Source organism: Nannospalax galili, unplaced genomic scaffold, assembly GCF_000622305.1.
Source record: "Nannospalax galili isolate Female #2095 unplaced genomic scaffold, S.galili_v1.0 scaffold186, whole genome shotgun sequence".
NCBI lineage: Eukaryota > Metazoa > Chordata > Mammalia > Rodentia > Spalacidae > Nannospalax > Nannospalax galili.
The window spans coordinates 2,740,451-2,753,058 of NW_008358774.1; the positions used below are offsets into that span (position 1 = coordinate 2,740,451).

Genomic DNA, 12,608 nt, shown 5'->3' on the forward strand with positions numbered 1-12,608 from the left:
TCACATTTTACCCAAAGACACACAGAAGGGAAAAAGGAAAAATTACATTAAATTGTACAACCCTGACAAAAATCCTATTAGTGAATTTTCTCCTCACAGTGCGTATTTCTTCTTTACTGTATTCCAGTGCCTTTGGTATCTAGAGAGAGACTTTTTGGATGTGAGCACACTGTAATTCACTTATATTGAATGATGTGACTTCTGAGGCTTTTGTGACAGAGGACAATTCCAGGGATAGGCCTTGTGCAGGGCTGGAATGAAGCACTTAACCTTCCTTTTTGGAAAAGGATTTTTATTTGCACATGGCACTAAATAATGTAAGTGAAGACTCTGGAAAGACTAAACACACGTGGTTTGGGGACATAAGCTACTTAATTAAATTTACATGCGTTTCATATGTATATATGTAGAGATTTACTCTCTCTGCACAAAGCCATCTAGGTTTTCTATAGGTAAATAATTGAGAATTATAATTTTTATTCTTGTTTCATGAATCTATTTCTGTATCTCTAATAAAATCATTACACAACACTGTAATTATAGCTAATTGTCTGCAATTGTAACAGTAAGCACCATTCCCTGTGGGTAAATAGACATAATTACTAGGCATTAGTTAAAATTCAAAGCAATGAGGCACATTTCTCCATAAAAGAAGTAAACAAACTCATGTTTTAGAGCAGGGTTGGTGAACTTTTTGTAAAGGGCCAGACAGTAAGTATTTAAGGTTTCACAGGTCATCTTGTCTGGACTGCAACTCCATTGCTGTGGCACGAGGTTAGTCACAGACAAAGGTGCATGGCTGTGTTCCAGTAAAATTTCATTTATAAAAACTGTTAGTGGGTCAGATTTGGACTGTGACTTTGCCAGCTTCTGGCTTATAATAATATGCATTACAATGAAAAGTAGAAACCAGGTCAAACGCAAGCTGAAGTAAGCAGCTGGAGATTAAAAAAAAAATTATTTCCTATCCTCTTGAATATAGCAGGTGTTCTAATTTTTTATATTATATACCCAGGTCTATTTGAATTGGTTTTCTGGGTGTTATACAGGCAGCATGGTTGCACTGGGGACTCTGCCTGTCCCACTGATTCCAAACCTTATACCTTGACCCTCTACTTTTTAAATCACAGAAGAAAATAGAACCTATCTTTTCAAAATATTTTCCATCTGTACATTAATAATTTGGCATCTGTGTTTTTCAGTCCTTAGCTTTTCTCTAAGATAAAATCTTAAATTTCTAACATGCACCTCTATCTGAATATTTCACAGAAAATCAATGTGTCTAACAGTTGTCCAAAGGAAAATTCGTTATTTTTTTTCTTTACTATGGTTTGAATTCTTGTCCCCACATGGTATGAAAACACTGAGTGGTAGTTTTCAAAAGGAATCAATTCATAGGTTTTAAATTACATGCTATTGTTAGCCCCCTGATGAACTGTCATATCATCCTGCTCTATCCTGCCCGGGATGCAAGCCATCCCTTTGTGCTCTGTATCGAGGCTGTGTGTGTTACCAACCTATTGTCATTTTATAGCCATTTGGGTTATCAGACTGATTGGCATGATATCAGGGCATTGTTATTATCTATTGTTAACCTCATATATCTCCTTCATAAATGAATCATTGGTATGTACGTATAGGAAAACACATAGCATACACAGGCTTGGTAGTATACACAGCTTTAGGCAGCTACTGGTGATCTGATACCACATGCCCTGTAGGAAGTGGGGGGCAACTGTATGCTGTAATAGCCCTTCTAATGAGGATCATCTAAAGTTGAAACTAATAGCAAGTAAGTCCTGAAATGTTCACTGTGTTCCTACTCTAAAAATAAGGATGACATGAGTCAAATAACTTCCTTTTACATACTTTTTTTTTGCAAAAGAAAGATCAATTATCTAGCAAGAAGATAAAAGAATATCAACTTTATATTTTCTTTATTTCCAAGATTCTCAGACTCTGAGTGTAGGAGGTCTCCATGTAAAACTCTCAAATGTTCAAATTCCTTCTAAACTTTTGATTTGCTTTAACTCTGTGTCTTCTTTCCATTTCACTCATATGAATTTGTGCTGTATAAAGCCAGCTCCAATAGGTCATGCTGTCTAGCAGGACTTCATGCTGTTAACTGTTCCTAAATTAAGCAGAAAGCCAACTAGATAATTCCTAAAGTACACTAGGACATCAAGAAGGGGAGTGTCTACTCATCCAAAATATACATTACAATAAAAAAGCCCAGGGGAGGCATTCTTAAAAAGTTTTTAGGTTGGGGCTGGAAAATGGCTCAGTAGTTAAGAGCACTGGCTGCTCTTGCAGTGGACCTGGGTTCAATTCCCAGCACCCACATGGTGGCTAACAACTGTCCACAACTCCAGTTCCAGGGGATTTGATGTCCTCTTCTAACCTCCGCAGGCACTGGATGACATGGGTGCGTTTATATACATGCAGGCAATATACTCATACACATTAAATAAAAATAGTAAATAAAGCTGGGTGTAGTGGTGCATGCCTTTAATTCCAGCACTCAGGAGGCAGAGGCAGGTGGATCTCTGTGAGTTCAAGGTCAGCCTGGTCTACAGAGTGAGTTCCAGGACAGCTGGGGCTACAGGGAGACCCTGTCTCAAAAAGATTTAAAAAAAAGTAAATAAAATATTAAAAAAAAATTTAGGCTACTTACTGTGTTACAATCGAGGACAGTGGTTTCTACATAAGGGCAATTACTAAAGATTATAGTGAATATTTAAGATTGAAAAGGGAGTCGGTATAATGTATAGATTGAAAATGTATCAGATCACAAAATATTTGTATAGATAACAGTGGAAAATATCAACCCCAGACTTGCACAGTAAGCTTTCTGATGCCCAAGGATGCAACTCAAGCCACCCCAGGATGTTTGCTTGTTCTAGTGGTTGAAGCACTGTCTCCTGGGATGCTCCTATAAAGCCATTGTGAAAAGGATCTGCAGTGGCTGTGAGGCATAAAGGAAGGGTTCTACTTACCCAGTCCTTTGACAAACTTCATAAGGCACATGATGTAACTAGTGGCTGCATTCGCGAAGACCTGGATGTTGTCAGTGTTGAGAAAAGCTTCAAATACATCAAACACGGGAGCCTGGCCTTTTCCTGAGGGAGGAAGACCATAGAATCTTAACACAGGGGAGGCTTCTATCCTTCAGGGTGCTTTTGCTTCCAGCATCTTCCAAAGGGTCTTAGGAAAGATTGACTGGAGACCTTTTGACTGGGCAGCTGGCATGGCTGTCCTGCTGTTTCATCTTCTACATGGCAGCAGTGGAAAGGCTCGGAAGAATGCTGGGTGGATACAGGAGGGTGAGGCATAAAGGAAGGGTTCCACTTACTAGGCATACAGGCCTGTAGCAATATGTGGGTCTACAGAACAGTGAAATACGGGGCCTCTGGAACACTGCAGCACAGATAATAGTAATGTCTGCAGGCAAGGGGAAGGACTGTTTAGATCAGACCATTATGACATGTACTTATTTATTCCACCCTGTGCAGAAGTCACAAGTCTGCTTGCTGTAGGAAAGCCTGCTTGCAAGGTTTGCAATAAGATGATCCTTGGTTGGCATCCGGGAACTCAGTTCTCAGAATATTCATGGGCAAGTTATCTCATAAGGTGGTTCCCTGTGGCTAGACTGTGCAAATGATATGGTTTTATACGGGACATCTGTGTGTCTATGTGACCAGTTTCCAGCTGTGTCTCTAACTAGCTTTCTTAGCCAGAGACATCACAAACTTGCTGAATTTTCACTTTTAGGGGAAGAATGAGAGACATCTGTAGAGCATTTGTAGGATTTCTCCAAATTCTATGTCTTCTTTCCTTATGACCTGACTGTGCCCATACTATACTGCCATAGTAAATCTTAGTTTTGAGTCATGGAATGAACACAAGCCATGTAATAAACTCCATCATAACTGCATGCTCTGTCCCATGAATTTTTATGCTGGGTTTCTGAATGTCAGGTGCGCTTGGAGACTGCTGAAATAATACCCTTTGGCCCTGTGCATGCCAGTCCATTTTCAGCCAGATCTTCTCTCTCTAATTCTGATTCTCCTGTATTACACATTTCTGTTTTCTTAGCAGCAGATGGATACAGGTTGAGAATCTCCTCTCCTAAATGCTGGGGACCAGGTCGGTGTTTCAGTTGTTGGAGATCAGAGCTGTGAAATATTTGCATAGACTATTGAAAATCTAAAATCTGAATGCTATGAACCACTAAAACAATTTTGGATTTTGAAGCATCTCAGACTCTCAGATGCTCAACTTATAAGATATTTTTCTCTTTGGTTTTGAGAGGGAACTCTATATAACAATACAGAGTGAATCAATTGAAGCCTTTCAGTGTTTTGTCTACCTGTCAGCATGAGCAGGTTTTGATGAGCTCAAGGCTCTGGACCAGCTGGCAGCAATCAGACCCCAAGTCCTGGTTCCATATTATTTCCTGCTGACAAAACAGGGCTGGCAGAATGTCTCTGTTCTCCTTCAATTTCTTTTACTATCATTAAACTTGGCCTACAGAACAAAGGTGCTATAAGAAGAGTCGCCTGACCATTCTTACCCATGGAATAGTCCCCGATCAGGTATTCCTTCACTTCTGACTTGTTCCCACCATGCACTGTTTCCAGGGCACTGAACAGGGGTCTCCATCCTGACTGGATCTGTGTGGAGTACACCTCAACCAGCTCCCCGATAGAGGTGACCACCTGCACAAGCAAAGAGAGTGCAAGTAGGATTTCAAGGAAGGGTGATGTACTTCTCTGCCCCCCATGGCTGAGTTACTTTTAGCGAAAGAGAAAAAAGACACAACGCAGGCATTTACTAGTAACCAAAGCTTCTGAGCAACTTTTCACAGGTTCGTTGACCTTAGTTTGCTGTTTTTTGAATTGCTTGTTTCCTTTTGGCTTTTTATTGAGAGATGTTAGTGTGCTTTATGTGTTGTGGATTCAGGTCCTTCCTGAGATACATGATTTGCAAATGTTTTTTACAACCTTGAGCTCATCTTTTTATTGTTATACTTTTATTGTTGTAATTTTATCTTTTATAGAATACAGGTTCAATTTTGATGAAGTCTGATTCATCAATTTTTAGGACAATGTTGCTGGTATTGCATCTAAGAAATCTTTGCCTAGCTCATGTTTTTGATGATTGTCTTCTACACTTTCTTCTACTTATAGTTCTTATTCACATTAAATCATGACAGATTTTCAGTTATTTTTGTGTGTGTGTAAGTGGTGAGAAGTAAGTTCATTTTTCTTACATATGTTCAAGCACTGCTGGCTGAAAACAATAACCCTCCTCATCCGCTGAATTATAGCAGTGTTTTGTCACAAATCAGTTGACCATAAACATGAGGACTTATTTCCCTTCTCTAATCTGGACATTAATTTCTTTTTAAGTACTGCTTTAGCTATATCACATAAATATAGTGCATTGAAGACATTTTCTAACACTGTGATTTCTTCACTGATTTATGTGATACTTAGAATTCCGTTGTTTGATTTATAAATATTTGGGTATTTCCCAAGTTTACTTCTTTTATATATTATGAATGTAATTCCATTATAGCTAGAAAATATATATTGTATGAGTGAAATTCTGTTAAGTACTGATACTTGTTTTGTAGTCTTTATCATGAAGAATTTTCCACATAGACTTGATAAGCACATGGAGACACTGGGTGACAGTGCTGCTTATTTTCTTTATGCTGATGTACTATCTAGTTGCTCTATAAATTACTGAGAGAAGTGTTGTAATGTCTTATTATACATTTTTTTCTTTTCTTTTTCTTTTTCTTTTTTTTTTTTTGTCTCTTTGAGCCAGGGTCTCCCTGTAGCCACAGTTGGCCTGGATTCAGGAGACCAGGCTGGCCTCACACTCACAGAGATCTGCCTGCCTCTGCCCCCCAAGTGCTGGAATTAAAGGTGTGCCCCACAGGTCTGGCCTTATACTTTTAAAATTATGATAAAATATATGTAATGTGGGGCTGGAGAGATGGCTCAGTGGTTAAAAACACTGGTTGTTCTTGCAGAAGACCTGGGTTGGAATCCCAGCACCCACAAGGCAGTTAACAATTGTCAGTAACTCCAGTCCCAGGGGATCCAACAGCCTCTTCTGACCTCCAGGGGGCACTGCACGACATGGCTGCACTTACCTACATGCACGCAATACACACATACACATAAAATAAAAATAAATAAAATTAAAAAAATATATGCAATGTAAATTTATCACTTTACCAATTGTATACAGTTCATACAGTTTAATGACCTTAAAGTAGACCATCTCTCACTGAGTCTGGAGCTTGCTAGGCTGGCTGACCAGTGAGTCTCAGGGATTCTCCTGTTTTGGCCCTTGGCAGCACTAGGATTGTAGGTGTGCATAGCCATGCCCAGATTTTTATGTAGGGTCCTCAACCTTGCCTGGCAGGCACTGCACTGAGCCATCGCCACAGCCCCTACACACATTTTTTACTCATGTATCTTCCTGCTATATTGACCTAGTTATAATTAGAAAATGTTTATTTCTAGTAATATTTTTTCATTTGTCTTTTTTTGAACTAACATTAATATAGCTACTCCAACTTGCTCAAAGTTAGTATTTGCATATTTATTTATTTATTTTTTATTTTTTAATTTTTACAAAACTTTATTGAGAATTTCATACATACATATAAAGTGTTTTGATCAAATCCATGGCCACTCCCTCCCCTCCAACATTCCCCCTCTGAAGAGGTAACCCTAAAATCTTTTAAGGATTAGATACAAGCTCCTAAAAACTTCTGACACTTTTTTTTGGCCTTGGAACAGAGTATGTTTCCCCCTTTTCTGAGGTCATTTATTTTTACAGTCAAACATTTTCATAGTTTTAACTTTCTTCCATTTAAAAGGAAATTAAAAAGGTTTATTCAACATATGAATGGATTTTAGAGAGCGGCCTGCTGTGTTCTTGACCCGCCATTGTGTTAGGTGTGAAGTCTAAGTCAGATGTGGGTTGGCTTCTTTCATTTGGTCCCTCATTAGAGAGGAGGACTGTGGTTAGTAGATAAAACAATAGACCACTCCAAATTCTCTAGATCCAAGTCCCAGTTCCACCAATCACTAGGTGATCTTACCCAAATGCTTAATCCCTCTTTGTCACCAATTTGGGAAGATGGTGCAGGCAAAGCTCAGAGAACAGTGCCTGTCCTTGCCCTCACTGCTGCCCGAGTCTGGAGAGGATGATGCCAACCCCCATGTTATACTGACCTGGTCTTGGACGTCTTCATCACAGAGTTCCAGCTGCATGATACGCTCAAAAGGCCGAAAGAGTGCTTCATTAAAGTGAAAGTGAGGTGGCTCGCTCCAGTCAGTGAGAACCTCAGTCAGGATGTCATGGATGAAAGAAACAGCCTTCTGAGACACGTGGCGTTCCTTATGGCAGGCGGCCTGCACAAGGCAAGAGACAGCTGAGCACCAGCAGGATGTCAGTCAAGGAAAATGTGGCTTCTGAAGGCCCAGAATCCTAGCTCACTACAAAGGTGGAAGCAGCACCTTTAACATAAAACATTCTAAGGGGTGGAGAGATGGCTCAGTGGTTAAGAGTGCTGGCTGCTGTTGCAGAAGACCTGAATTTGGTTGCGTGTACCCACATGATGGCTAACAACCATCCATAATTCCAGTTCCAGGGTATCCAAGGCTCTTTTCTGATCTCTGTGGGCATCGCATAACATGGGTACACTTACATACATGCAGGCAATACACTCATATATGTAAAATAAAAATATGTAAATTTTTTTAATTCTAAGGAATTTTAGTATATAGATGACATGTACATTTGAAAAATTTAATCAACTGATCAGACACAACTCCAAAGTTAACTTAAATTTTCTGAAAAAATAAAAACAAAAGTGTTTCTATTATTTTCTTTTCTGTAACATGACATTTTTCTTCAATGATATAGAACATTCTCACCATACATGCACTGGACCTTCTGGGAACTGCTTGTGGTTCATCCTTAGTCATCCCCCAAACATGTTAAGATTAGATGAGTCATTTGTCCATGAGTGAGGTGGGCCAGTTGCAACAAGAGTGCTAACTGGTTCATACACTTTGGATCTATGGTCTTCAGTGATTCTCTCCCACACTGACCCTGAACTTTGACAGGGGCCTTGCTTTGGTTGATCTCACAACAGGAACCAACCACGCCATAAATAAGTAAAGCTAGAATATGGGGTTTGCCCTCTTGCTATTTGGGGGAGTCCCAAGAAAGCCATATGGTCTGCCAGAAGTTACTGTATATTAGAGACCCTGTAGAGAGAGAACTATTTGCCTACCCTTACTTCTCTGTTAAAGTCATTAAGAACCAGCTGGTGCCAGCCTTTGCATCAGCTGACCATGCATGTATAAAGAAGGCCAACTGGGATCAGCCAAGCTAGCCCAGACCAGAACTACCAGAAAATCTTCAAATTTCTGACATTCAGGATCATGAGCTAAATCAATGGTAACTGTTTGAAGCCCCTAGGCTTTTAGGATAGCTAATTATAGTGTAATATATAACTGCTATGCTCTTTGGCCTTGACCAAATTGATATTTCTACCTTTCATCTTTAATAGTCTGTCCTTGGGTTAGTAAATTAAGTTCCATGAAATATTTTCTTACATATCTTTACTAGGTAAGCATAGAGGGCTTTTATGAATAATTAGCACTGTAAACATGGCAATGATTTTCCCTGTCAGCTTGGCTAGTCATCATACATTGAGATACTTATATGTAGAGCCACCACAAAATTGATCGTAAAAACTGCTTTCCTTTGGAGAGTGGAAAGGTGTTAGCATTAATTTTGTTGGGAAAACCAAGACACATGGTTACCCTTGTGACATCACATTGTCCTGATGTCAATTCTAATTGAGTTATTAGGAAAGAGAGAGTGACAAGAGCCAAAGACATTCCTCCCAAGGGAAGAATTCATTTGGAACTCTCTATCTTTTAGCTCCAGACTCAGGTTGAGAGCAGAGCATACAGAATGAAAAACTGGCTCTGGAAGGAAACCAGCTGAGTCGTATACTTGAAAAGAAAGAGGGCCTGCCTTGTGCGTGAGCCTTCAGATAGATGCCTTGATGTGTCATCAGAGAGCAATGATGCATGCAACCAGGCAATGGAAAGGTTCTCACTGCCCTATGGCCATGGCCTTTTTTGTCCTCACACTGAATGCAGCCCCATGCTGGCTCTGCTGCAGGACTTCCCAGCGCTGACTGCTCCAGCCTCTTCCCACCTTGATATCTCACCTCTACTAGGTGTGGGGCCACAAGGCTCCAGCAGCGCATCACATGGAGTAGGGGCCGTGCTTTGCTCCGCACAATCCTCAGCATGGCATCCCCCAGGCGGAAGAGATGCAGAGCACTTTTGCGATCCTGAGTAGACTTAACTTCTCCTACAGCGAGGCAAGACCAGAAAGGCCAAACTCAGAAATAGTCTGGTCTGACTGACTGCAGCACAAAGAAAGGTTGAAAATCAAGGCAGTGTTCTTGGACAGGGGGACTGTTCCACATGGCTCATCAAGTGAGGAGAGGGCCTTCCATTCAAAACTAGCTAGGTGGTTCACACAGTAGCCCAGCACCTCTCTCTTTGATTCACCTGTGTTCCCCCCTCAAACTCCAGTTTGCAGGGACACAGAGAAGAAGGAACTAGCAGTAGTTTAAGTAGGAAGGCTGGAGAGTCAGACCCATTTAATAGCTGTATTAGGATTGGCCAAGGATTTGCCTCTAACACCCAATGATTTCACTGTAAAACTGGGGGTAAGCAAATCTGCTTCTAAAGTTCCTTTAAGGATTGAATGAATGTGATGATCCACATCAAGTGCTTAGCATGGGCCCTGACATACTGATGAGTGCTTTAGCTCTAAAGGTTACTAACTGTCATCCTCCACAGGAGCTAGCTGTTGTCATCAGAGACCAGGGCTGCTTCCTCTTTACTTCCTGATACAGTTTCTTCAGCGACAATTACCTGGCATTGCCAAAGAGTAATCAACTGTATCTGTCACAGAATGGAAAAGCTGGGACTGCGATGCTTTCTTCAACTGGTAGAGGAACCCTCCTAAGGCCATTAGGTTCAACTTATCTGTAGCATCTTCAAAGAGCCTGGGTGCAAACAGAGAGGATCTGTTAAGCGGGAACAATTCAGCAAGGGCTTATGGCAGAATGATTATGGTAATTTTGTTGATGTAATTAATGAAAATGCTGTGTAAACACTGTAGATAAGTGGAAGGCATTATTATAGCTATTATTACTGTGCACAAGTCTGTGCTAACCATGAGATTTTGATACAAAGATCAGCACAGAGTGTATTTAAAAAAAACTTTATTTTTTATGTTATGTGTATGAGTGTTATGGCCACAAATATATAAATGCATGAGTATCAGGCAATGCCAATAGAGGCCAGAAGAGGGTATAAGATCCCCTGGAACTGGAGTTACAGATTGTTGTTAGTCATGTGGGTGCTGGGAACTGAACCCAGGTCCTCTGCATGAGCAGCCAGTGCTCTTAACCACTGAACCATCTCTCTAGCCTGCAGAGCATAGTTTTAAAAAGTCTTTCCAGCTCAGCGATAGTAGGCACTCCTAAAGTGTTGGTGTGAATGTGAACTATGACAAAGCATTTCTTTCCGAAATTCAGTAACTGGAGATGGAACCTCATAATCAGCTACAATTTCATATGTGCATACATATATGTCTATATATTTAAAGCCCAGTAAATCAACCAAGAAACCTATAACTCAGCATATGCTGAGATTGGTGCTAAGGAAGATACAAAAGCAGCTAAGACCAGATTCTGTAAGTTGCCCCAAGGGTGGGGACTTGCCTTGAACACCCACAAGGCCTTGGATATTATGGGAGCTCAAGTATCTGTTGGAAGAAAGATTATTTCATAATATGACGGCTAATGGGTCTTGAAGGCTCTGTTTTGCTTTCCAGACAACTGCCTAGGGACATTTCCAGCAGAAGGATTTAAGGAGGAAGAGGGCACATGACTGGAGGCAGATCCCAGGGCCCTGCCGTGGGGGTGAGTGACAAAAAAAAAGATCAGACATTAGGTTCCTGTGGCTACAGTGAGAAGTGGGGCAAGCCAGCTTGTTCTTGGGTCATGTGTGACCTGCCTTCCAAGCCTGTGATGATGTCAGAATTCAGGCAAAAGTGTGGGATGCCATGTGCTGCTCAAGGAAAACTGTCTTTAAAAACAATGGAAGAAGTTTCTTTTGGAAGGAACAGATGAGCCACCAAGCTTTAAGATGAAAATTAGTAGTTAAATATTTAACAATTATTGAAAATATTAACATATTTTCCTTGCTATTTTGTGATTCCAATTTAGATGCCACTTGGATTCCGGGTCTATTAGCCATTTCTTTGTCCTCTGTCCTAGTAAGATGATGGTGGAGCTTATACCCTACCTGACACCCACTATCACGTCCCAGATTCTGACAGACTTTCATAGCCAACTTATTGGATAAACAGGAAAGAGTGACTTCTCTTCCTGTTAAAACATGTATACTGTCTGAGCCAGTGGGGGAATTGAGTCTTAGTACAACTGTTTTTATAGATATTACCAAGCTGGTCAGTGTTAAAGGAGGAAGTAAGGGCTGTCTGAGCCCAGCCCAGTGACTGCCCTGCCCACTGCCCCATTGCTACTTGTCTCTCCTCTTTGAAGGAAGTCTGGGCAGAGGGACTACATGCTGAAGGGTGAGATGAGGTGACACCATGTGGCTGGTGATCTCAAGTACTTTTAACATTAAGATGGTTGAGGGAAGAGTTGATATTCCTTCTTTACCTTAATGTGGCTCTGGGACATCAATAAGCATCATACTTTGGTGTGGGCTTTTTAAATTTTTTTTTTGTATTTTTGAGACAGGGTCTCCCTGTAGCCCCAGCTGGCCTGGGACTCACTATGTACACCGGGCTGGCCTTGAACTCACAGAGACCTACCTGCTTCTGCCGACTGAGTGCTGGGATTAAAGGGGTGTGCCACCACACGTGGCTGGTTGACATTGGTTATCTTCCTTGATTGCTCTCTCTTCACTTTATTTATTGAAGCAGGGTCTCTTCCTGAACTCACAGCTTGCCAATTCCTGCTAGTACTTAGCCAGCTTGCCCTAGGGATTCCTGTCTCTGCCTCCTGAGTACTGGGATCACAGGCAGCCGTTATGCCTTCCTGGATTTTTATGTGGGTCCAAACTCTGATTCTCATACTTTGTGAAGCAAATACTTTAAGCACCAAGCCATCCCCCAACTGTGCTGGTTAGCTTTTGTCAACTTCACACAAACCTAGACATACCTGGGAACAGGGAATCTCAATTGAGGCATTTCCTCCACCATGTTGGCCTATGGGTATGTCCATGGGTCATTTTCTTGATTGCTAATTGATGGAGGAGGGCCCAGTCCCCTGTGGGCAATGCCATCCCCTGGGGAAGTGAGCCTGGGCTACATAAGAAAGGTAGCTGAGCAAGGCAGGGGAAGCAAGCCAGTAGGCAGCACTCATCCATGGTCTCTGCTTCAGTTCCTGCCTCCAGGTCCCTGCCTTGGTGACCCTCGATGGTAGACTATGACCTGTAAGCTAAATTAAACTC

At 41.2% G+C, this 12,608-nt stretch overlaps 1 protein-coding gene across 1 annotated transcript in view; it reads right to left on the reverse strand.

Moving 5' to 3' along the window:
- Nucleotides 1-12,608, reverse strand: part of Arfgef3 (ARFGEF family member 3) — a 181,657-nt gene that overhangs the window by 19,622 nt on the left and 149,427 nt on the right. The window contains exons 20-24 of the mRNA XM_008822042.3: nt 9,996-10,129; nt 9,278-9,423; nt 7,260-7,439; nt 4,574-4,718; nt 2,997-3,119 (exon numbers count right to left, since the gene is read on the reverse strand). Coding sequence (XP_008820264.1) covers nt 2,997-3,119; nt 4,574-4,718; nt 7,260-7,439; nt 9,278-9,423; nt 9,996-10,129 — 728 coding nt within the window. The remainder of the gene's footprint in view (nt 1-2,996; nt 3,120-4,573; nt 4,719-7,259; nt 7,440-9,277; nt 9,424-9,995; nt 10,130-12,608) is intronic.